The sequence below is a fragment of the Rhipicephalus sanguineus genome, chromosome 10 (assembly GCF_013339695.2).
Source record: "Rhipicephalus sanguineus isolate Rsan-2018 chromosome 10, BIME_Rsan_1.4, whole genome shotgun sequence".
In the NCBI taxonomy this organism is placed as follows: Eukaryota; Metazoa; Arthropoda; class Arachnida; order Ixodida; family Ixodidae; genus Rhipicephalus; species Rhipicephalus sanguineus.
This window is the reverse complement of record NC_051185.1, coordinates 14,836,303-14,862,762: the sequence shown is the minus strand read 5'-3', so window position 1 is coordinate 14,862,762 and position 26,460 is coordinate 14,836,303. Positions and strand designations below refer to the sequence as shown.

The following is a 26,460-nucleotide window of genomic DNA, read 5'->3' as shown; positions in this document are numbered from 1 at the left end:
TTTGTCTGCAAAAGTGAGAGACGCACATGGAAACGAGGATGACTCGAGTGATCGCACTAGGCCAGGTTCGCTGATAAGGAATAATCTATGTCGCTTCGCGATGAACCAGATGGAACACCGGTTGATAAATCAAGGCGTGAGTCATAGTATCGACTTTCATGAACAAAACCAATTTGGCCTCGCGTTTATAGACACTCTTCCGTGTTACTACTTACTTTTGTTCCCGTCTATGTTGTTTGTTTAATTTCCCATTTTCTTTCCTCCTATCTTTATTCCCTCTATGTTAACCCTCTCCGAAGGAGTGGGCAGGCGTGGTGCCCCATTAGGTGGTAGTTGTCAGCCTGCTCCTTCCATATATACTCCGCGCCATTGTGATTTTGTTTGTTCAAATCAAATAATAATAATCATAACGCCGTATTTGACGGCTTTCCCAACAGATTCGTAGCAATCGGCAGCCCTTCGTTTGCTCGAAAACGAAACAGTCTTCGTTTGCTGTGTTTTAGGAACTGCAGTGGTTCAACAGTGATGGGACCACGGATACGTCGCCGATTACGATTGCTGATAAGCCATACCGCCTTCGGAGTTACGACGATAATGCCGGAGCTTTCGACCCGAAATACACGAAGGTGGGATTTTTTTTAACAACATCTTCCAACAAAATCAGTACATTACGTTGCGTTGGTGATCTGTGATAGCGCCAATAAAACTTTTTACAAAGCTTTTGCCATTCAGGCGCACGTGAAACGTAAAGTGCTGAGGCAACTGCCTAGTCAATATAAATGAAGTTCTCTGTATGTAGGAAAGAAGTAAACGCCCCTGACAACGACATCTAATTCCACCTGTGTTTCGTCGAAAAATGACTTCATCATATATACCTGCGAATCTCCTAATCTAACACCTATCTCTTTTCCCTCATACACGGCACTCCCTCTCTTTTTGCACAGATTCCTTGAGACTACCGGACCACCTGCTATCTGTTCTACACACTACATGACCTGCAAGGTTTAGCTAGATTATCAGCCGTACTTGTTCAAAGGGGTACTGACACGATCATTTTTAGTTTTTTTTTTCGTCAAATGAAAGGCCAGGCCTTCAATAGACTAGAAATTGTACTGGTAAGCGTGAGCGCGTGCTGAGAAAATGAATTACAGCATGCTTTTAAAAGCTAGTTTCGCGTTTTACTGTACCCTGGCGTCACGACATGGTATGAGCTTCTCGTCTTGCGCTCGCTCAAAATATCGTGACTTTTCCACGGCTGCTCCGCTCCATGGCTGCGTTGGCGACGCACATGGGGACATTTTGAATGTCTTGGTACCTGAAGTCATCACAACTAGCCATACCGGTGCGTGAATTCACAAGAATTGACACTGTAGCCTGCCTTCACGCAAGTGCCGATGTCAGTAGGGGCGCCATGCGAAAATCGACTTTAATGTCGAAATAAAATATCTTATCAGCATTTACTGAGCTTTATACTTGCTCAGAGCTGTCTTGTATGCAAGAGGTCTGTATGATGTAGTAAACTCTGCTTCGAAACTTAGTGTCAGTAACCCTTTAATCCCTAATCTACGCCTCCTAGTGCTCTATTACTGGTATCTTTAATGTCCTTTAATGCACCGTCTACGGCGCAGGCGATGCACTGCGTTCCGTACCGGTGCGACTCCGAGCCGGAGCTGGAACTGGAGCTGGACGTGTCCTCGCTGAAGTTCCAGCATCACCCGTTGTTCAGCTCGGAGCATGTGCTGGCCGCACAGCTGACCAGTCTGTACGACGCGTACGCCACGCTTGCGCTTTCCGGAGACCAGTCGCCTCCATCCTGTAAAGAGAAGGCGAGTGATATATTATAGCTGCTTGCGCATTTGGCTGCTTTTGGCAGAACTCGTCTTTGAAGAAAGAAATAGTAGACTCCTTGGTAGCAGAATATAGTGCGGAAGCTCAGTGTCTGCTATGATTTGATCGACAGTACGAAGTTTGCTTCCTCGTTTATTTTAGCCAAAACGCCCCCTCTTGTGCGGGCATTATGGTCCCCTAAGTAACACCGTACTCATCCCGACGGCACAGTACTAAGATTGCCGTCGTAGCGTCGGTGCATCATGCAGAATTTTTACAAACTCACTAACTAATACTAACTGTATACGCATGAATAGACCATTCCATGTTGCAAACAAATATATTCAACAACCAGCGTAGATATATTGACTGGTCATTCCCATTTGATAAAATTAGAAACATTAGTGAATGTTACATCAACGACCTCGCTTTTTATATTAAACTGCTGAATCAGTGAATAATGATGAAATGAGCTACGTGCAACTTGTGTGATTGACCCTTTGAATGAATGCAGCTAATTGACGAAGACTTACATTAGTAGTAAAGCTCTCATTTGGGCTAGTTGGTGCACAGGTGAACACATAGCGTAGGGTTGTTCTTTCGCGCAACCCTACGCTATGTGTTCACTTACATTAGCTTCACTAACACACACGCTTCTGTACCGATGGTGATAATGCTCCCGCAGAGGTAAATATTACAGTACTGTATATGGTATTGATGATAATGATTGTTAACTCCGTTAGTCTCTCGTTTGGTTTACATTGAGCGAAGCTCTCCTTTATGTCGAGATTCTGTCCCCATTCTGACAGCACGCGAGTGCCTGTTCTTAGGCTTTATTATCATTCATTCGGGAGACGAGTACCGGCCTAAGGAGTTGGCGTCCACCGAGCACTGCATCCGTCCACGGCCTAACGTTAAATATACTATTAAATTATGTAGGGGTTCTCGTCGTCCGGCCAAATGACGGGATACAGCGCTGCCTCACAACTCAAAAAAACATTTATTAGTGAAAGAAACGGCCAAAAGTTAATCTAACAACTGAACGTCCTCGCGGCCACAACACATGCCATCAACGGTTCAGTTCAGCCTTCGCCACGCCGGCCGTCCACCACTCGCGCGCATACACTTCGCCAGTCCGTCGCCAACTGCCTGCCCTTCGGGTCGGCTCGCGCTTTTCTAGGCAATCTGTAGGATGCGCGCATCCCCACTGCGCAGCACGTGTTATCGGGTGGTGATGCGCTCGATTCCCACAATTAATAGAGAGGGAGTTGAAGTGGGTGAGATAGCATGTGAAGTTTCTAATCTGCTTTCGCGAATACGCCTTATGTCGCCAATTCAGACACAATATCTCACCTACCTTTAATAGGTGAGATATTGTCCTTTGGCCTTGAGGGTACTAATAAATGAAATGAAATGAATTGTTGCAGATGAATTCACTCAGGGAGGACTTGGACAAGCTCAACGAGGAGGCCAGCGAGCGTGAATTTTCTCAAATAAGGCGTAAAATTATGGACGTTATGTAAGAACTTTTTCTTTCACTTTCGATAATTTGTTTCTATAAAGATGGCGAGTACGAAAGTGCACTTCTGGTTAAGTAGAAGCAAGTGAAATGTAATGAGACATGGGACGTTCTGGCCTAAACTTATGATCTGAGTCTTTTACGGCTTACACGACTAGATCGTGAATGATCTTGAACGTGCCGGTGAGGATGGGCTATCGTTTACAAATATATTGGTTATTCAAGTAAACTGTCGACTTTGTCAGCTGCGCTGCATACCGCTGTCTGTTTCAACGGAAAAAAGTTATTCTAAAAAGCTTAACACGTCGTAAATTTAGTTACATTATTTGAAGCGTTACTGTTATATTTCTTTACTAATATTATTGACGATGCGTATCTTATGAACCTGCCATGGATCGCTATAAATAAAATGAGTCATTCGAAACTTTTTAAAAAGTCGGTCAGCACAGGAGGTGACGTATATATGAACTAAACGCAGTAAAATTTACTTAAGCCAAATTAACTCAAGATAATTAACTCCTGCTCTATTTAACTCAAGAGAGCCCGGGTAGCACTTTCCTTAATTTATGGTAATATCACCAAGGCAGAAAAATGCCACACATTCTTGACACTTACTGACTGATGCGGCTTCGCTAAATGTATAAGATGGCGCAGACGACTGCAAAAGGCATTCATACTCGTCCGCATTAAAATGAAAGCGTGCTTTGGCATAGTATCCTATATGTTATATTGGAGGCCATGGTTTGGAAATGCTGTCACACATACCGATTCAACCTATAAAGCATGACGTGTGTTCACTGTGACTCGTGTTACGTCCAGAGAACAGCGGCAGAAAGCGGACGCTCAGACGGACACCTTGAAAGCAGTCGTGGAGAAAATGAAACGCGTCTGGGAGGACGTGGAGCAGTTGAGGAGGACGCAGGGATACACCAGCACCGCTCTGACCCTCAAGTTCCGCAGGTAACTATGGATTAACTAAGCTTACTTAACTGTATTGAACTTAACTGTATTGTCAGTAAATGCGTCGGGTTCGCGCGCCGTGTATTGCGTACTTTTGGAATATGCATGCAAAAGAGGCAGAGCGGAGTTTCAGAAGACAAAAGTGTGCTGATAGGGACAATAACGACTGTAGATACTTATGAGACCGTTTGCTTACGTCGTAAGTCTATAGGAGGTGACCCAGAAATTAAGTGCGGAAAAAAAATATATTCAATAACTTGAAATGTGTAAAACACCACTATATAAGCAGCTTTTTTTACAAATGCATAAATACGATGGGAGTTGTTTTTATTAGAACTAAAGGACTTAAGGCGGATATGAACCATACTGGCGTCATTTCAAAGCGACAAATAGGACTCTTTCAGGTGTAGGATTTTTTTTTATTACATTCGTGAAACACTTTCAAGTTTTTCTTTTTGTACTTACGTTAACTCCGCATGTTTACGTGCGGCGATTACTCAGAGCTATACGTGAAGAACTTTATTGTTAGACCAGAAAATGTCGCAAGTAGTAGAGCGGAGTAATATCGTAAACAAAGTGCGCAGTTTTTTGAGCGGAGCGAGCGTAGATAGCCGGGAGGTCGATACAATGCTATCACGTAATCTCCAAAGCCCATACCCAGCAGATCATGCAGATCTTCAGAAATTTCTATTAAACGTTTACACAAAACTGCTGAAGTAGCTTTGTGTGCGTGTTTTGAGAGAATCAGTCATGTAATTCAGCATGACATAGCAGTCAGCCGTAACTGTTGTTAGGTCAAGTTGCTTAAGCTAGTACTTTTTGAAATAAAAATAAAAAAGTACACATAATAAGGCTTTCCGGCTGCGTTGATACCTGGCAACTGTTCAAATTATGGTTTTTTTTACGCGGACGTATTTATGCCGGTAATGCGACAGGACGATGAAAGTAGCATTTGATCATAATTTGTTTGCGCCCACTATTGCTGATAGCTTTTCTTTCCCGTTGTTTTTAGAAGGTATAAAGCGACGGAGAGTGAAGGGGCGGCGGAAGATATACCTCCTCAGGATGCCCCAGTCGAAGAGGGACTGTTTTCCGAAGAAGTCGAACTAAGGAGGTTGCTCCAACAGGTTGAATGGATGGAATACGAAAGGAAACTGCACCTCTGGCACCAACACAAGCGGCTCAAGGTATACGCACGAATTCGCTAACTGAATTTGTGTTTGATGATAATAATCACAGCTAAGGGAGCCATATTAAAAACAACCTTGTACGGTAGCCTACAGGTCGAGTGGGTTTCATGCACGAGTGCTTCTCGACTCCACCTCTGGCGCATGCCTTATATCTAAAGTTCCTTACTGCTCTGTGATAAGAAATTGTTGAACAGCGAACGCCGCTGCATGAGTCAACGACGTTTCGACAAGTGGACTTGTCTTCGTCAGGGCTTACTTAAGATAACTCCTCTTGTCGAAACTTTGGCTCCAGCGACATTTCCTGTAGAACGAAATGTCATTCCTTGGAGCCTTCATATTTACCTGAACTACTGTATTGTTTACTGCTCAGCGGAAAGACGCGGTCCAAAAGTACTTCCCATTTTAAAGTAGGTACCCACTTACTTAAAGTGGCAAGCATACGCACGTATGAACCGTCCGATTTGTCTCCCGTCGGACAACGCATCGCTCAGATTGTCGGTACGGCTGTGGCAACATGGAATATAATCTGTTTGAAACTTGTTGGGGCTTTCTGAAAAATTCTTGAAAGTGTTACTGGTATCGACCAGTTTAGAAGTGATTGAATGTTTCAATTTTTTTGTGTGCATGCGTATTTCTATCTTTTCCGCGTGACTACTTATTCGTGTCCCCATCTGTGTCATTTCCTTTTCTTTCCTCTTTTTTTCCCTTCTATCTTCTTTTCCTCTGTCTCCCCCCTTCCCGAAGGAGCAGGCAGGCGTTGTGCCCCTTTAGGTGGCAGTTATCATCCTGTTCCCTCCTTACTTCTGTGTCCTTGTGTGTTTTGTGTATACAGACCAAGTGATGATGATAATAATAATAATAATAATAATAATAATAATAATAATAATAATAATAATAATAATAATAATAATAATAATAATAATAATAATAATAATAATAATAATAATAATAAGAAGCTTCACTCCTCGTTATATTTAACAGCAGGGGGAAGGCGTTGATGGCGAGGAAGCGGAAATGAACAAGCCGGAACCTCCGGCGGACATCGTCGAATCGGAAATCGCCGATCTCGTTCGTCGAAGGATCGAAAAACAGAGAGAGGCGACAGGTACGCCGAGTTCTCAGTCAGTGAAACGGTGCTGCCTGGTTGCAGTAGAGAAGCGCTCGTTCGCCAAAAAAAGAAACAAAGAAAGAAAAGTCGACGTTGACCTCTCGTGAATCTAGTGATCACGAAAGAAAGGCATGTTTGGCTTGGTACTGCAAAGGCTACGCACACGTGCAGCGGCTGCACTAGCTTCGATTGGAACGCTTTCGCGCTTGGTAAGCTTCTCTATAACGTGCTCGTCTGGCCTCCCTTTACTACGGTGTTTAACTTTGCCTTGATTTGAGATTTCATAGCTTGCCGTCTAGTTATATCTACTGGATGAACCTCCGCCTTGCCACGTGTTACCACAGCAACGAGGCTGCGAGCGAGGCCAGCTGCGATGCCTCATCCCCAGCGATTCACGTGGCGTGACGTCACAGCTGCTAAACTTGCGCTCCAGCTGCTCAAGGTCATTGCGACGCGATGAATGACCTTGGGGGACATGGCGTAGTAGAGCTTTCGCTCTAAGAGCTGAAACCTTACCACGCGATTTCTGTTCGTCTCAGTCACTCTAGTGGACGTCGTGCGGGGAGCAGTTTAAATTTCCGGTTGTAGTGGTGTCGCGCCTCCAGCAACGGTTACTGATACGGCTTTATAACTATGAGTTCCACTGGCTGATTTAAAGGCTTCGCTAAATATCGATGAAGTTGCGGTCACTTTACCCAGTCATGGTTACAAAAGCACAACGACAAAAAACGTGCTGAGATATTTCTGGAACTATACGGGCCCCAGCGATCAGGGAATAACGAGATGAACCTTTATCGACTGCTGACGTGTGAATCTTAGTCACGAAGTGTAAGGACGGCGAATTCTTCGTTACGAATGGCTCCCAGAAATTATTTCAGTGAGTGTAACTTCAGAACATTCATCTCGTAGCTGTAATATCTCGTGATGAAACTCCCTAACATGTCGGACTGGAAGTAACATGACTCATTTTTGTTGTTCATTTTTTCTTCTTCGGGATACGATGCTGTTAGAGTGCGTATTCTACCTGACCCGAGGAAAAACCACACCGGCTCACCAGTGCCCCAGGTAAAATCTTTCATGGCATGCATGTATTGTTTTTTTTTCGCGTAGAAAGTACTTCTTTTTGTCATAACTAGGTTCTGTACACGTTTTGTATTGAATACACAATTCTTGTATCAATCAATCAATCAATCAATCAATCAATCAATCAATCAATCAATCAATCAATCAATCAATCAATCAATCAATCAATCAATCAATCAATCAATCAATCAATCAATCAATCAATCAATCAATCAATCAATCAATTTTACATATCTAATGTATCTATATATATAGTCTATTTCGTGTTTTCTGTTTTTGGCAGCGAGGAGCAACAGAGAAGACAAGACGTTGCGAAAACAAGCGTTCATCTCAGAATAATGTTCAACGAGAAGGAGGTCTGCAAGACAGACACGAGGTTCGTGACGTCACCGTACAGCGCGTAAAATGAACGCGATCCGATCCGTGTCATGCATTTCAGACCACTCGGCGAAGAGTTCATGGTGGTTTGGGGTCAGATATTTGCTCTGCGAATCCTTCAGTTCCCGAGGACAATCAGCCTTGAGGTAAGACGTTGTCACAAGGCGTTATTTTGTTGCGGAACGTGCGCGTGTGTAAGAAAGGCACGGGGTATATTAACAGCGGCATATCAGCAGCAAGCACATCCGTGCTTGAGCAATTCCCGGCGCGGCCACTTTCTCTCCAGGTGTACGAGACGAGGGGAGTGCTGTCCCAGAAGCTGGCCGACGTGCTCGTGCCGGTCCCGGAAGCCGAACAGACCACGTCGAACACGCACCTCGCGGCAATCCACTTTGCCAGCGAGAAGACCGTATCCACGTCGCACGCTGGGGTCGGCTGTGGTATGCATGATATGACCTTACACTTGGCCACACTCACTCACTCGCTTGCTCGCTCTCGTGCTCTTGTCTCACCAAGGCGTCCGCCTTGAAGTAGGCCGCGGCGGTCCTCTTTGGCTTAGCCTCAACGGCGAGCTCACCTGCAGTCTAGCCTGGGCGGACAGCGCCGCTGGCCGAAACGTCGTCATCAGGACTGGTACCGCCATGAACGCTCGGTACGTGTTCAACAGAGAACCACGTAAACTCGGTAGCAAAATTTAACAATCAATCGAGAATTATCCATCTTCGACAAGGAAATAGTATTTGAGTTATTAAGGCTTATTAAAGCATCTCGGGGCATTAAATTCAGTGTAACATACATATATGATACATATGACAAAAAGATTTATGCAGTTTAACCTTTTAACCGCCACCGCGAACGCAGAGCGCGTGTCACACAAAGGAGGGCCGGGAAAGGAAGGCTCGGTACCATCCTCAACCGGTCCAAGCTCAGAGCACTCTCGCAGGAGCCTCAGGAAAATCTAAGGGGCAGCGCAGTAAGCCTTGCGTTATTTTTTTCGTTGCATGTCTTTTGCACAACGAACCTGCATGCTCCTTGTTCTTTGTCTACTTAAGGATACTTAAACATGTCTCAATCCTAGAATATTACGCTCCAACGAGTCGAACATTCCAGATGCTCCCACCGAAAGACAAAGGCAGCGGCGGTGGTCTGGAGTTCTGCGACAAGGCCGAACTGGAGAGGAACCCGCGGTTCTCGCTGCTCCTGCTTCGAAACTCGGGCGTCGCGGAATTCCGAGACTTCGCCATGGTGCCCCTTATGACGAACGAGTACACCGTCCCGCTCATGGAGGTGAGGAAGCGTGGCTATCGCACTTGCGTACGCGCCAAGGCAGTCCACATGGTGTGGACGGTAATTCCGCTGAATCACGAAGATTTAACGGCCTAGTTCTCGAATGATAGGTTTCTTTATCATGGGTTACACAAAGCTTCACATTGCGCAGGCGTCATACGCTAACTCTTCGGTACGCGAAGCCGAAATTGAGTGACGAAATGAAGAATATCGAAGGCGTAAGTGGAATCAGCTCTCGCAAGACAGGGTCAATTGGAGATCCATTGGCCGAAGCCTTCGTCCCTATAATGATAGGCTGAGGACGATTGTGCTGAGCGGCTGTCGCGAGCTGCTTTATGGTGTTTGATGTTGAGCGTCGTGTTTTGTCGCAGAAAATCTACGCGAAGGAAGCCCGCACGGAAAGCCTCCCAGGCCACCACGATCCAATCGAAGCTCGGCAGGCGAGGATGTCGCACGCCATCAAGGAGGCCAGTCTCTCTTTCTTGTTTCAAAACGGACAAGACTTTGTAGTTGTAGCAGCTGAACTTCTCACGCGCCTGTGGTCGTCCGTAAAATTATAGGACAAAAAACCGAGCGTCCTTTTTCGTTTTTTGTTTTTTGTTTGTGCAGATGCGGGAGCAGGTCTTGAGACAAGTGTACGAGTCTCAGACGCACAAGGTCTTGGAAGACGTTGTGATCGAAGAGAAAATGCCGTTCATTGGGTGAGGATCGATGTTTGTGCCGCTTGACCGTTGTATTGAAGGGGGTTTGCGTTTTCCCCTTCGTATGTTTTTTTTTCTTGTTTTCATCTCAGAGCGGACAGGCTTAGGCAAGCCTAATGTCCACAGGTGCGAAATGAGCGATTCAGCGAAAAAATGATTGACTCGAAGAGATAGAGGCGAAATTACGAACGAATGATTTAGAGAGCAAACGCATGCTCCACTTATGTTCTGTAGTTAGTATGAAGATGAAGAGGAGCAGACGGACAGGTCACGTGATGCATAGAGCAGACAACCGGCGGTATGTTAGAGGCGGCGGGATTGGTGCCAAGGGAAAAGACGTGCAGCTGTAAATGGCAGATAACTAAGTAGAGTGATGAGGAAGTTTGCAGGCGTAGGGCGATGCCAGCTGTGGCAAAACAGGCGTAACTGGACGTCTGCTGAAAGAGGCCTTCGTCCTGACGTGGACAAGTCAGTACCACGCTTACGCGGCATCTCTGATCAGAGATGTCGCGTATATACATCTCTGACCAGAACAGAAATTCTTGCGAAAAAGTACTACGATGAAATCTTTACCAGCAGTCATGGAACAAGACATGCCACTGTAGCCAACGTTTTGACGAAGTCACTCGTCTTATTGCCAGGGAATGTCGAAAGACAAGAGCCAAGTTCTTGCGTTATGAACGTGGATATACCTTAACTAGAACCAACAGAAAACCAAGCCAAGGACAGTATAGGGGACGTTATTTGCAGCAATTATGATATAAATGTGGATGAAGAGAAAACTTGCGACCGGCAGGGAGCGAACCTGCAACCTTCGGATAACGCGTCCGATTCTCTACCAATTGTACCAACCTTTCATCCACTTCAATTTCTTCACATTTATATCATAATTATTGCAAATAACGTCCCATGTACTTTCCTTGGCTTGATTGTCTGCTGGCTCTCATTAAGGTTGAGTCTAACAAAGAAGCGAGCCCTTAAATTGCCCTTCGAATGTTAGTGCAGGCATTCTCTAAGCGTTGCAGATAACACCTTCGAAGCCCTAGATATCTATGCTGGCCAGTTTGCACAGCATTCTGCGAATCGGAATAAGTGCGTTATTCAGTCATGTGGTTCTAATCAACTACACAGTTCCCTGGGCTTCGGCCTTCTGAAGCTGGCCAAGCGGCGCCGTCCCCTGCGTCCAAGTCGCCGAGAGCGCCGTCGTGTGACGGGTCAGAGCGCGGCGGCCGCCGATGCCGAGATCCTGGTCACCGTGCTCAGGGCGTCCAACGTTCCCGTGCGAAGGGACACCGAAGTCTCCGCCACGCACAGGGCGCCGAGGACGACCTCAGGTGAGTTTGTAAGACCGCAGAGAAAGAGATAACTTCATGAATCTGGGAAAAATATTGCCTGTAGGGGAGCGTGAGGTGGTAGGGGGAATGCATTTCGTAAGTGCTTGATAAGTGAACCGTCCAGTTAAGCGCGTGGTCCCACAATGATTCTAAGGAATTAGAGAGCCGTTGGTAGCGACTGGCGGCAGTTCGCTGGCTTTCGAACTTATCCAATCAATGCGTGATCAGACGGGCAGTCCATTTAGTAGACCTTCACATGTTTCCCCACGAAGAGATCTTGTGTCTGGCATGCCTAAGGGAGGAAGAGAAGAAACGCAGGTAGCGTACAGAACTGCATAAACTCTAATGAAGGTAGCCTACAGAACTCTAGATGACAATCTCAGTGAGTCCTCGCAACAAGGTGGAAATGCTTTTTATCTTCGAAATTGTGTTTAGGCGGGCTCGTTGGTACTTATACATATAGTTTTTCGAACAGCGCAGAAACGGGACACCTAGAATAGACAAGACAAGCACCTGTGTTGTGTGGTCTATTCTCGGTGTCCCGTTTCTGCGCTGTTTGGAAAAACTACGCTTTTTATCATCTGCGCGAGGGCCGACATCGTTCACTGCGCAGTCTATTCTGGCTTGCTGGACGACGTAGTGGAGTACCAGGTGCGCCCTTTCGTCGAGATCATGTTCCAGCAACGCACGGCGCGAACATTCGTCGCCGACGGACCACACCCCACGTGGAACCAGGAACTGCGGCTGCCCATCACGTGAGTCTTCCTAACTAACTAACTAACTAACTAACTAACTAACTAACTAACTAACTAACTAACTAACTAACTAACTAACTAACTAACTAACTAACTAACTAACTAACTAACTAACTAACTAACTAACTAACTAACTAACTAACTAACTAACTTAATTTGATCAGTATATCAATCAATCAATCAATCAATCAATCAATCAATCAATCAATCAATCAATCAATCAATCAATCAATCAATCAATCAATCAATCAATGGATTGATTCTGTAGGACACTATGAAATGAAGGGCCCATGTAGTAGGTCAATTCGTGGGCGAATGACTCACTAAGTTATTCAATCAAATAATCGGACGACCAGTGAATACGGTAGTTAGTGAAGAAATCGCTATACGAGTCAGTCGATTGATCGATTCTTCATTCACTTTCACATTTTTTTAGTCCCGAGCAATGTGTGGTGAAAGATGTCATCTACCTGAACTTGTTCGACGAAGTGGTGCTCGACCTGTTGGAGGACGACCGCGAGCGCCACAGCACCGTGCACCAGCGGCTGGAGAGACGCTGGCTCGGCAGCCTGAAGATTCCCTTCTCCACGCTCTACATCAACGCCAAGGTGAGCTAGTGCGCTTACGCATGAAATCGAATGAATACCTAGTGGAAGGGAAGGCTGACCATCGGCATCCTGTATGCGGAAGGTTGTGGGTTAGATTACCGGATACACAGTTCTAGCTAACGTAATCTTGTCGCAAAGAATTTATCATATTTCTAAACTTGTGATCAAAGTAATGTCATTTCCTATGCTCTGTATGACATCCAGAGCCTCATACGGTGAAGTTACGCACTCCGGCGGAGAACCGGGGGACACCTCTGGTCCATCGGCCACCATTAAGCCCAGAAAAAACGTTCATGGTTGATCCTGTCTAAAGAACTGAGAGCGCAGGAACAAGAACGACAGACCAGGTAGAACCACACAATTATCTACTAGCCCACATATCCATCCTTTTGCTTGGTCCTGTCTACCCAGGCTTTGCGGCGCCTTCAAATAGCACGATTCGGGTCAATTTCGAGTGCAAAATCTCAAGCCTACCGAAAGTGCCCGTAAAAGAAAGCAAGGCGCACGGACACAGACACAAGAGAAGAGAGACTTACAGTACAAGCGCCTTGTCTTGCGTCCGCGTAGTGGCTTACATTTTTATACGACGAATGCTAACTAGATGAAAACTAGCTGAACATATCTGTTGTTCAGACAATTGCGAACGATCTCTCGCTGTTGGTCACGTTGTGAGGACTCGCTGTGACAGAATCATCAATGAGCGTTCCCCAAAAGCTGTCACCGGTGCCGTCTATGCACTCCGTTCGGGACCTATAGAGGGCGCCTTGAAAGACGCACGCAGCGCCACTTGCGGTGCGGCGAGCGTGCAACGTTGAGAGCCTTAGCAGACAACAGTGCCTCATTGCTTTAACAGCTATGGCGGCGCAAGCGCCCGTCGCTGGCGCGTTAGTGCTTCGAGCTGGATTTAAAGATATCGTAGTCGGGTCGTTCTTCCGCGATGCCACCATTAAAAAAGAGGAAAACCTGCACGAGAGCGGCCACGTTTTTGACGTGAGTGAACGCTTTGCTATGGCGTCGTCAGTACTGACGGCTAAATGCGTGCGTCAGGCGTGCGTCCCACAAGAGGCTTACTCCATAGCTATCGAGGCAAGCTGTCATTCTTTCATGCTTAGAATATTATTGGTGCATGCCCACTGTCCGTGTACTTGCAAAATGCTCAGAACATTTAGAATTATCCACGGCCACTCGCCGTGGAAACTTCGGCGAGTGGCCGGGCGGCGTGGTTATTTGTTGGCGGCTTCGTGTCATGTAGATTCGCTGCCACCAAGTATTTTGCTTAAAATTGTCGCGCGTAGCAACGACCTTATTGCAGCAGCATCATCGCTCATCATGATCGTTTCTACCTCGCCGCTCGCGCGGCTCATGCTAAGAGCTTGAGGTGCGGGCGAGAAATAAACGTGTTACGATCGACCCCGCTTCGTCTTTCGCTTCAAGTGATGTGGCGCCGACGACGGCACGGTCACGATTGGCCACCATCAGTCCACCTCATTCGCTACAACCTCCTTCGTTGTTTATGCTTCTTTCCGAAACAAACATTGCGCTTCCGTCGCAACAGCGTTCGGAGAAAACTGCAACGACGGCCAGATCTAAGATGAAAATAAATAGCCTCGATTTTAGTTCCGTGTGCACATTTGTCTACATGCGGCACACTGTGTTTCGTCAACGCCGAATGATTACAGGGTCAGCTGTTTACTACAAGTACCAACCACTTAAAGTGCTTGCGCACTTGGCTCTCTCGTCTGCGCGAGCTCACCACGCTTTTATAATTCGTGCAAACTCTGGTGTAACCAAAGCTACGCCCTAGCGCAGAGGTGCGCAAACATTTTCGGTACCAAGGCGTTGGACTGGGCTAGTTGGTACATTGTCAAAATCGATAAAAAACCAGCGGTAAACACAGGACACAGTGAGTGTCCCGTCGTTTCCTCGCACTGTGTCCTGTGTTTACCACTGTTTTTTGTTTTTTTATCAATTTTAACATTTTCGGGACCACGAACTCTCGAAGCGTCCGAGTGTCATAGGGCTACCCCAGCCGTAGTCTTTCTGCTTTAATCCTAGGACCTATCCGAAGAGCCGCGACCACCTGACATTTTTGTCCCTCAACATCTTGGGGGAAGGAGATCGACTCCCAGTTAGCGCATATCTAATTGAACAGCTGCGCTTCCGCCAGTACTAAATTCATGACTGCAGGAACAGCGCGAAAGCACAGGACGTAGAAGACACACATACGACGACACGAGCGCTGACTATCAACTTATCTTCTGCAAGCACGGATGGTTTACGATACTCGTAAGAAAATATCGTTGACACGTACGATGGGGACGACACATCCTTGGACGGCACACCCCCAACGAAATGTGCACTGCATGTCTTCGAGTGCCGAGAGGGCTCCGAGTTTGTTCCGTCATGGCTGAAGTGTACTGATCCTAGCGGCACAAGAAAAACAAAACCGCAGAACGCGAGACGGCAGAGGGAGCGGGAACCAAGCTAACTTTTTTCGTCGCACAGCCGTGATCCACTTCTGCCGCTGCCCAATGAAGCATGGACGAGTTGAGAAACGGTGAACGTCGTTCCCGCAGGGCACGACGTGTACCTGTTGGTACAACCGACGACGCAGCAGTTCATGACTGCATTCACAGAACACCTACAACTGCGTGCTAGCGGGCGCGGGAGAACGTTCGCTTCTGCTCGGGCTCTCAACGACTGCCTTCTCTGACGGCCGCGCGGTGGCGCGCCAGTCGCAGTGAACGGAGTGCATAAGATACGCAAGTGGTGAGCACTGCGGTCATGCCGACGGTGATTCTTCCCAACTGAAGATGAGCTGAAGGTCATTGTTGCTCCTTTCCAGATCGAAGGGACGTTCCGCATCGACGTTCCCGTCGTGCTCCTGGGCTACGCGCACGAGGTCAAGCCTTGGTCACCGGCACAGGACGCGCCTGCGTCGAGCACCTACGTGTCATTCTACATGACGGTGGAGCCGGGGCTACAGTCGCCCGAGGTGCTCAGAGCACGGGTGAGTGCTCCACGTGATTGTCGTTCGGTTAAGCCACGACCGAACAGGTTCAGCAACTTGTAGACATCATTACGAGCCATACTTAGCTTAGTAGGTTGTTCGATCGGGCTAATCGGTGATTCACAATCTTTGGTTTAAAGCGCAGTTTAAAAAAACTCAAATGGTTCCTTAAGCATTCGCCTAAGACGATTGAAATGTGAAAACCACCTTATTCTTCTTTTACTTCTCAGTCGATATACTGATCCTCTCCCGCCCCCCTTCGAAAGCTTTTTGCATCTAACGTGGTTTTACACTGCCTCCAGCATGGAGGCATTGCGAGCTTTCTGCATCTTACTTGGTTTTGCCCGGCCTCCGTGATCGGCCCACCTTTGTTCAAGCGACAACATCATGTTACGTCATAGTGATGTCTATTGCCCAAGAGCTTGAACCACAGGGAGACGTCAGTGCGAAATCCATCTATAGGAATCGATGTTCTGCTCTCAGTGCGACAGCAACGAGCCTCCTCAGCTGGTGCAGCAAGCCGAGGAGTGGCAGAGCTCGTTGGAGTCCCGCTACCCTCGGCGCTTCGTCAAGGCGCTCGCTATGGACGCCTCGGGCAAGTGGGTGTTCGTGCCTCGCTTCCTGCGGCCCCTGGCACCGCCCCAGCAGCTCCTGGACTCGGCCAGGCGTCCCAGCCTCGTCGAGGACGTCTCGTCTACGGCCAAGGAGATCACGGTGGGTTCAGATGAAGATACGACAGCGATCGACTGCGACCGCGCGCAGTCGCACAGTCTACAATGAAGTCGAGTACATCTTAGAATGACAGAAAGCTTAGCTAGTTAGCAGGAAGAAGGAGATAATGTCTAATGAAAAGAAAGGAGGAGAACTTGGTCTGGAAAGCGGGTTTCTAGCCTGCTGCTCCTCACGGGGTTAAGGGAAAAAGGGAGTGAAACAGAAAGAGGTTGGCATGATGATAGGTACAACCTTAATGACCCTTAAGAGTCCTCCACACTAGAGAGTTCCACACTCGCCGTCATGGTTATGAGCGGCACTGACTAACACTCCCAGGTCGCACACTGCATTTAGGGTTTTGCCAGTTGGTAGGGATTCATGAATAAGGTCCGTAGGCTGCAAACACGGACACAAGAGACTCAAGGACTCTCTTGTGTCCGTGTTCGCACGCGTGCAGTCTTTTATAATAAAGTCGAACACAATCGAACGCCTGTACAACGAACGCTTCTACAACGAAATGTCTTGTTTCACAAAGGATTTATTAATGTAAGCACGGCGGTGCATGATCTTTGCAAAGAAGTTACATGTATGACGAAGTATTTTGAATGTTCCAAGCACGTCGCTGAAAGGGCGTTTAACTGCAGTGACGTTTTGTAAAGTGCATGAATTAGATCTTCTGAAGCGTATGTTCGATGTACTAGCGTAGCCATTTGGTGTCTTGATGGTGCACTAGAGAGAGAGAGAGAGAGAGAGAGAGAGAAAGAGAAAGCAAGGGTAAGGCAGGGAGGTTAACTAGACGAAAGTCCTGTTTGCTACCCTGCAGGCGGGGTAGGGGTATAGGGGCGAAAAGAGAGACAGACGAAAAAAGAATGATGGACAGACCAGCGGAGGGTGCGGTAATCTCGATTAAATTCATTTTTTTTTAATTTTCTGGAACATGTTAGGAATAGTATATATAGGCGGGTTAGATAAGAAAGTCGGATCCTAACAGCCGAAATATTCCATTCTATTCTTCCGAATGCGAAAAATTTCAGTGAAAATAAGGTCAGTGGACGTCCAGCAAGGTCGTACAACTGTTCCCATGTAGCAATAACCAGGACGTTCTTCGTGTTCACTCAGTGATGAGCTTTCTTTTTTCAGAGCGCAGCTCTTAGGCAGCCGTTCCTGCGTTGAGCGACGTCGCCGTTGGCGTCGGCGGCGTAACCCATAGAGCGAACGAGGACGAAAGAGAGCGAACGCGGAGTCTGTCGATATCACGAGCCTCTGACCTCGCTTTCTTCCTCCGTCAAGCGCTTGCCCCTCGGTTGGAGCTCGTGCGCATGCAGGGCTGGCAGGCGCACTGCAGCTGGCTTCGCTTGTCGTAACGGGGCAGTCGGCGTTTCGCTTGGTTCGCGACGCCTGCAATGTACAGAGTGGTGTGCGTAGCCATCGAGCGCTGGCAGTTGCTGAGGCAATATGTAACGAATGAAACATTGCTACAACTGCGGAAAGCCAAAACTTCAGACAGAGTTGGCGTCGCTCCAACACGGAGCTGCGCTCAGAATTCCCGTTAGGCAGTATCGTAATAGCCAGTGCATATTTTTAAGTTTTTTTTTTGCAGGCGATGGCTGCTCGCTTTGTGTCCCTGATACCGACGCTGTCAGACAGCGTACTGTTTCCAGGCCTTTGTGACATCTGGAGCACTTGTGACGTAAGTACTACTTCGACAAAGCCAATTAGAAGTTCGACTACGTGACGCGCCTACAGATGTTCATGCTATGAATGCGTAAAAAAATCAGTAAAGAAGCACTGCGATCCTTCATGTAGTGTTTCTCCTACTGACGTTTTCTTCTTTTGCAATACAGTAGCCGGTTTGGCATAATAATAAAAGAAGCAGCGGCGCTCATTTTTAAGCAGTATGAATAAAACTGCCTAGTTGATAGACAGCGGTGGCGCGTAAGCGTGAGCCAAAGTTATTCTGCTGTACGCAGTGCAAGGATTTGCTTCAACTTACTGTAACCTCCGTCTTATTTGAGCTTGCTGCGACGTACCGATAAACGAGATCACTATCGGTAAGAGTCGTCATGTGCGACGCGACGGCGGCACTGTATGCGCCGTTATCGAATAAATGATGCTCTCTCGATCGCAGGCTTATCGGCTATCGGCCGTTAGTGATATGACAATCTGATCTTTTATCGAGGTCATTTGACGTTACCACACTTCATTGTTGCCTGGATATGACTGGATGACTGTAGTTGTTGCCTGTAGCAAATGAAGTGTCACTCAGCTAAGCACGTGGATGAAGGTCAGATCCCTGGCATGGAGGAAGGAAACGGCTAGGAGGGAGCACTGAAAGAAAGAAAGAAAGAAAGAAAGAAAGAAAGAAAGAAAGAAAGAAAGAAGGAAAGAAAGGTGCGTCAGGCATGTACACACCAAGCTTCGCTTGCTACCGTTATCCCCATAGGGCAAGGGATCCTGAATTCTTTTTTTGAAATTTCTGTCCTCTTTGAGGTTACCGTGGCACGCGGGTAAACAAAATCGCTGTCGGTCAGACACATCATGTGCGTGTCAACGGCGGCACTGTATCGCATTTGCAGTCAACGTTTTCAATTCTGCATCTTTTTTCTGACTTACAAAGCCTGCGTCTGTCTGCTTCTGTGCGTGTGAACGCTCTACCCTATACAATTTTAGAATAGGGCTCGTGGATTTAGCGTTCGTTGTGTACGATACACCATTTCCGTAACTTAACGTGGGTACCCAAGAAAACAGCGCATGACGCATGCGCAGTGGCGACGAACGCTAACGCAAAGCTTTACGTACACGGCTTGTGCGCGCTGCCAGGAACTGGACGACTTTGAAACGGTAAAAGACACACACAGGGTGAAGCGCGTACTAACAGCTGTTCATTTTCGTGCCACACACTTCCTTATATCTGACACCGGGAAAAAGAAAAGAAAGTAAGCCAAACGAAAAAGCCCATGTTGCGCAAAGTGAAAACGTCGCCGCCCACGTCGACCACATGCAAGGCATCATATCTAAGTTGACATGCCTGCTTTCAAGAAATCTATTTCTTTTTGAGAAGGGATAATAGAAGGTGTGCTAACGCAACCTTCACTTGTGTGACTAAAATAGGCTCCTATTATTTCTCTTTCTGTTTGATCGCCTGCTCGCTTCAACACTTCTGTGCCCGAAAAAAGCCATGTGTTCGCACCAACTAGTCCCCATAGCAGCTTTACTTGCTTTACGTACGCTGTTCTAAAACTGCCTACTAGAGAGCTTTAGAATACGGTTAGCATGCACCATCCTCTTGGGTACCCACGTTAAGTTACGGAAATAACGTATAGTACCCAATGGACGCTAACCCTGCGTACGCTGTGCTAAATCTGCCTTCCATCTCCCGCAGCAATTCCTGCGCGTACTGACGGGCGACGAAGAGGAGCACGCCCTGTTGCTCTGCAACTACTTCCTGCACCTGGGAACCGAGGCGTACCTGCTGCTGGGCAGCGGCATACCCGAGGGCCAGACCGCGTACGTGCTCACCCGAAACTCCGGAAGGAGCCGCGACGGTGACGTGCGCATCTGGAACGCCGTGACGGGACGCTCGTACAGCGTCACCGACAGCTACGGGCCGCTGCAGACCGTCGGCTGCCTCGTTGGCGTCGACAACGTGAGTGCCCTCTTCGGGGAAGCTGGGAATATTGATGTGTCCGAAAATGTATCGATCTTGGCAGAAGAACGAGTTTGAGAGTAACCCCACAAGACGTGTTTTCGGGCAAGTAGTTGGTTCGTACTTACAGTAAAACAATGCGAAAGAACACAAGGGAAGAGGCGAACAGGAACGACGTGGTGAAGACGAGCAGCGCGAAGCACAGAAGTGCGGAAGGACAGACGGGCGAGGAAGGAATGAGGAAGCGAAAGAGTGACGAACACGAACGACATGTACACAGGGCAGATTTGCAACTGAAAGCCTGGTCTCTTGTGTTCTTTGGCGCTGTTTTACGGCATGTTTGAGAGTTTTAACACGCGCGCAAACTTTTTAAAGGGACTGTCTACCGCTCGGAAACATTTTTTTGGTTGTGGTGAAAATGAGAAGATCGTTCGTCACATCGGCGGCAACGAGCGCGCTTTCGTCCCATAAAAAAAGAATTATAATTTTAATCTGATGTTGAAAACCGTGAAAGAATGACCGCTAGCGTCACCCAACAGCAAAGTTGTCGCAATTCCCGCAATCTATAGGTGTGACAGACTATCCACGCAGGTGGACTTATTTTGCTTAAAAACAAACATGTAGAACTTCAGAGTGTATTTTCCGCTCTTGAAACAGCTTTCGATTGCGTCAAAAAGTAATTTTTGCTGTATTTTTTTTTATCTCACGCGCCCAAAAAGACGCCTGGCGGCGCTGCCGACGCCGCCGCTTTCGAGTTCGTCTGCTTCAACACCCCGCGCTGGTTGTACCGTTACGCTGCGCTGTCGTTAGGATGTCTCGTGCGTGCTGCGCTGTCAAGGCATGCATTTATCATCGCTACATCAGTACAGGAGTTTCGCTACATCGTTTGCCTGCAAGACCGTTACAGAAACGTCTGTGGGAAGATTGCGGCAGCAGTGCTAAAATAAACGCATAGACTGCAATCATAGCAAAACGAGCGTTCTGTAATCGTATAATAAGGCTTCATTTAACCGATGGTGCGCTTAAAACGACTGTTACATTCATTGCATTAGTGTTCAGAGAAAAAAAAGAAATCCTACAGAAATGAAATGTGCTTTCGGTTTTAAGTTTTACCGGTACTACAATCGTCATCGCGTCCAAAAACCAGTGTTGTGGGGCGTATTCACACCAATGGAAGAAGACCGAACGCAGATCGAAAAATTATGTTTTAAAATTTTCTACTCACTTTACAGAGAAACTGCTGCAAGGTTGGACACTTCAGACGGTATGCTTTCGAATGCGGTACAAAACAGAAAGGCGATGAAGGACGGTAGACAGTCCCTTTAATGCTTTGCAGATTACCGGAGGTGTTAACGCTAGCGGCCGGGGTGGTTGCGCAACCAACTTGCACTTAAGAGAGTTTAATCCTTGAGGACGATGCAGTGGGCCATTGGAATGAACATGATAGGTTTAACTTTAAGCGACAAGGAGAAAGCAGAGTGGGTCCATCTTAGTTGAAATCAAGAAGAAGAAATGGAAATGGCAGGGCATGTAGAAGAAACCAAGATAACCGATGGTCAATAAGAGTAACATATTGGATTACTTGAGAAGGCAAGTGCGATGGGCAAGATAAGACCAGGGGGACGGGCGAAGTAAGGTGGGCAGATGAGATTAAGACGTTTGCATCGATAACGTGGCCACAACAAGCACAGGACCGGGTCGATTGGCGGAACATGGGTGAGGCCTCTGGCCTGCAGTGGGCGCAGTCAGGGTGGTCATGATGATGTGTCAGGGAGGACACACACCTATAGATTCAGTAGCGGCACACGCCGAGACGATTTGAACGAGTTTCCTTTTTGCAGATATAAAAATGCTCTTTACTTGGCGGTTTGTCAATGCCATCTATGTCTTCTTTTTTGATCTCTGCTTGGCGCCACGATAGCCGATGTTTCCCTACGGGCCGCAACATCGTGGAATACCATCCCGTTCTGTCGTTCCAGATCTGGGCCAACGTACAGAAGCACGAGCATCCTTCGAGGCTGTCTTACAACTTGAGCAAGTCGAGTCACTGGAAGCCATTCTTCGCCAAGGGAAAAGCACCCCCATCCCTCGATTCCGTTCAGGTGCGTGTGCGCGCAAGTCGTACAAAAAATTAGCGAAGGAAACTGATTTACTGGTGTCTGCGGGAGCTACAAGAATGACAATTTAGCCGGCGTAGTACACGCGAATTTACTGAACTTCGTCCTTCTGATCACGAGCTGCTTCGCGACTTTGCAAATTGAGTGTCACCAACAGTATACATTATGTTATAGATGAAACAATTCGGAACGATTATACACGTGCGAAGAAACTTATTGCCTACAAGCGCCTAGATATGACGGCTTTGACACTGGGAATCTAAAACGTCACAAATGACAACGCAAAATGATATGAAGTGACGAGTAGAGATATTAGACAATTTATGGTATGCGCGTAATTTTCTTTCTGTAACAGTGTGCAAAATTGGGCTAGTTGGTTTAACTTTATTGTTTAAACAGCGCAAGAAGACGAAGACACGAGTGTGTCTTTCTTTTGTTCTTGTCGTTAGCCTGCGCTACCATCAAGTATATTTGGTATCTATATTATTTCTTTATTGAGGTGACTTGTCACTACAGGCCATGGTCGAGCAGTAGAGACTCGAACACGACCGGTAATGAATCTTCGACGCTCAATTTTTCTATTCCTCTTTCACCAGAGTAGCTGCCAATCAGACGCATTCTTGATTACCTTCCCTGCCTTGTGAATGTCTCTTCCCATCTTTCCCGAACTCTGCCGCAGCCGAGCGAGCTGTCGTACGAGCCGACGGACCCTTTGTACGTGTCCCGGCTGCAGCAGAAGATCGAGTACGCGCTGAAGGAGAGCGTCATGAAATGGCGCAAGCGGTTCCGCACCTCGTGGAACCGCTATGCGAGCCAGGTGCTCCGCAAGATACTGCCCAGGCAAGTCACGTACATCGGCATTCCATCTCGTTCTTAAAGGGACACAGAAGAGAAACAATGAATCGGTTTAGATCGATAAATTTTGCTCTGAGAACTCTAATGTCGTTTATTTCGCCATCTTACGTTTATTAATAGAGGATGAAAACAAGTTCAAAGTTTCATTTTTAAATTTCGCGCCAAAATCTCCTCGCGTGACGTCACGGATTTCAAAGTGTATTTATCGTAATTTGGCGCCATTGGCTCTACAAAATTACCCCAAACTTGGTATATTAAGTCTATGGCCCCCTCAGAGGACAACGTACTTCTTCTTACTGATTAGGAACTACGTAGGCTCTAGTAGGCGCCGTCAAAACATGTGACGTCACGGTGAATGGTGCGGAAACTTCAAGGTGGCGTCGCCACCCAAATTTTGTTTTTGCACGTTTTCTCGCTTACTAAGCGTCTTCTCGCAGCAAGCGTGGTGTTTTTGGTATCGTGGAAGAGTACTTTACGAATAGGAGAAAAATCGTTTTGCTCTTTAGTGTCCCCTTTAAGGCACTCATCGCCAGTCTGCTAGCTGCTGCAACCCGCTTTTCACGCTTTGAGAGCGTCACCTGATACCTGTGTGAGTTCATGGACTTGCGGTACAGGTTGGCAGTCTCATTCACAAGTGCTACATTGGTTCATACTCAGACAACTCATTTTATAGGCCCGAAAAATAGCCTTAGTGAATGACGAAGGGTCTAAGCGGACGGGAGTAGGAACGACACTGCCTGCTAATGCGTGCATGAACGTGCTATTAAAGTGAACGCGAATAATACAGGCCAGCGAACGTACATTCCTGATTCCAAGGGAGAACCCCACCTTTTTTCCCCGAGCAGATGGTTTCGTCAATAACAGAAGATGTTTTTACAGCAGAATGCGTTTGCTCAACTTTCGCACTTTTTTTCAGGCTCGAGTCAATGGCGTCCGCATCAACTATCACCGATGACATCCAAGAACTCTCTGAGATACTTACTTCTTACAAGGTCAGTTTTCTTTTTCAGTTCACTTCTTCGTTAAAGTGGAGAAGAATGATAGTTAAAAAGACCGACAACTGGCCAGAACGTGTGATTAGATCCTGGTGGAAATGAAAAGACCGTGAATTATAGTGAAATATTGAAGCATTCCTTTAGCGAGCGATTTTAGTATATGTACATTGGAAGTACATATACTCCGTTGCCAGCTTGCTCTCTCCCTCTTTTTCTCTGTGTCCACGTGTATCTATGTATGCAAAATAAATAAATAAATAAATATTAGCAAGCTGAGTAGGATTTATATTTTTAAATCGCATTAAAAAACGGTATGTCGCGCAGCCTAGCGGAAGAGCCATGAAACTGGATTATGGAGTCGTTCACTTTGGTGTACGTATATATATATACGTATATATATATATATATATATATATATATATATATATATATATACGTATATATATATATATATATATATATATATATATATATATATATATATATATATATATATATATATATATATATATATACCATTTATTGCGTTTGTACTACCTGTTGCACTGTCTTTATGTTTCGCTTTTTGAATTGAAACATGTATGCTGTATGTTTAAAACTTTTTGACATTGTATAATAATGACCATACTGTTAGTGAGGCTCTGCCCCCCCCCCCCCCTCACCTCTTGTGCAAATACCCTGAGTAAGGGTCTTTAAGGAACAATAAATGATGATGATGATGATGAAATGTCGGCTGCAGCGATACCCTGTGTTCACGAATCGTCACCTCTTCAGGCTTCCATTTTCCCCCGTACTTATGAGTGCATCAAGACCTTCTTGTATTGCAAGAGTGTAACACCTGCCGAACCTTTATTGTTACTTTGTCACGGCAGCATAAACTCATTCATTGCGATGCAAATCCAAACAAAGAAGAAGTTTAGGAGAAGGTGGAGGCTTGAAGATATCAACAATTCTTCAACAGGAGTGTCGGTATAGCCAACGTTTCGACAATTGGTCTTATCTTCTTCAAGGCAGCAACTGTAGAAGCGTGGAGCCTTGAAAAAGACAGAGACCCACCTGTCGAAACGTTGCCTCTAGAAACACCTCTGTTCAAGGACTTTTCATTGCAATACAAAGTGCAAATATTCTGAATGTCGAAATGGTCGTGCTGTTTCTTTTTTTACAGCGAAAGCTGTTATGAGATTATTTCAGCGGCCGTTTTTGGCGCCGTAGTTGTCCGCCGCCGCCGCCGTTGTCCGTAACCACTATCGCTCGAGATAAGAAAAAAAAAACGAATTAAGAAAAAAATTCCAGGATGGAGTGAGGTTCGAACCTGGGCCCTCTGCGTGGGAGTCCAGTACTCAACCTCTGAGCCATGCCGGTGCTTGAAACTGCGTTGCAAAAAGATGCTATACAGGCTTCATGTCGGGAAGGAACCACATTACCATATGCAATATAGCGTGGTGCACCGCACGCGTTGTGCGATGCACCAAGCATCGCACAACGCGAATTCTGCAAGCAGGCGTCACACAATGCGAATTGCGCAACGAGTAGGTTGTTGAATGCTTCCAACCCATTACAAAGGGCTCCGCCATAATTCTTCATCGTCATCAGGAACAGCATCAACAAAGTGCGCATAATGCCTTACATGCGTTTAGCAGGTACCACGGCTCTCCGTAGAATGACAAAAAATGGCATAGTGCCTGCCTCCGTACTTCTCAAAAACTGCAATGATTTATTGCGTGGTGGGTTCCTCGCAAGTGCACTTCTATTAGTTGCCAAGGAAGCCCATAAGCGCATGATCCATTTCCTCGGGGTCTCAATAAAGTTCTCCCCCCCCCCCTCTCTCACGTCAACGTATCTTATACAGCATGGCGGGAGAGGGAAATAGCGACCGGGCGTCACCCAATGCAAATTACATAACTGGTGGGCCGTTTAAAGCTTCCAACCCATTACTCGCTTCTCCGCAGAATGAAGAATAATGGCTTAGTAGTTGCTTCCCAACTTCACAAAAATTGTGATTTATGGCGTAGTGGGTACCGTGCTAGTGTACTTGTATTAGTAGCCCCAAGAGAGGATACAACGGGCTCTAGAAACGCCGCTATTCCAGCTTTCGCTGTGACTGTGCTCCGGTTTCAGCGCAGGCCTCGCGTTTTTTTCTTTTTTTTTCAGATGAGTGGCTTTCCACTATCTATGAGCTTCACGGATGTGGAAACGGTCATAGAGACGGTGCTGTCCACCGGAGTTCACCTGACCGAGTCCAGGAACGTGGAGTTCGCCTTGGCAGTCCACATCCACCCTTACCCTTCCGGAGTGCTCGCAGTGTGGGTTTACATTGCGGCACTGACGAGGAAGTCATGAGCACTCCAAGTGTTGCGATTATTGTTGAAATAAAAG

The 26,460-nt window shown here is 46.7% G+C and overlaps 1 protein-coding gene across 1 annotated transcript; it reads left to right on the top strand.

Annotated features, from left to right (window-relative positions):
• LOC125760146 (coiled-coil and C2 domain-containing protein 2A-like) lies at positions 1-26,460 on the top strand. The gene is made up of 25 exons (XM_049419878.1): positions 1-136; positions 504-626; positions 1,629-1,826; positions 3,255-3,346; positions 4,166-4,306; positions 5,319-5,493; positions 6,478-6,601; positions 7,615-7,669; positions 7,971-8,063; positions 8,127-8,211; positions 8,352-8,583; positions 9,144-9,352; positions 9,724-9,819; positions 9,962-10,053; positions 11,185-11,391; positions 11,978-12,142; positions 12,579-12,750; positions 15,596-15,760; positions 16,244-16,474; positions 18,072-18,161; positions 19,854-20,117; positions 22,097-22,219; positions 22,914-23,074; positions 24,006-24,081; positions 26,236-26,460. The coding sequence occupies exons 1-25, from the start codon at positions 101-103 to the stop codon at positions 26,422-26,424; spliced, it is 3,594 nt and encodes a 1,197-aa protein (XP_049275835.1). The 5' UTR covers positions 1-100; the 3' UTR covers positions 26,425-26,460.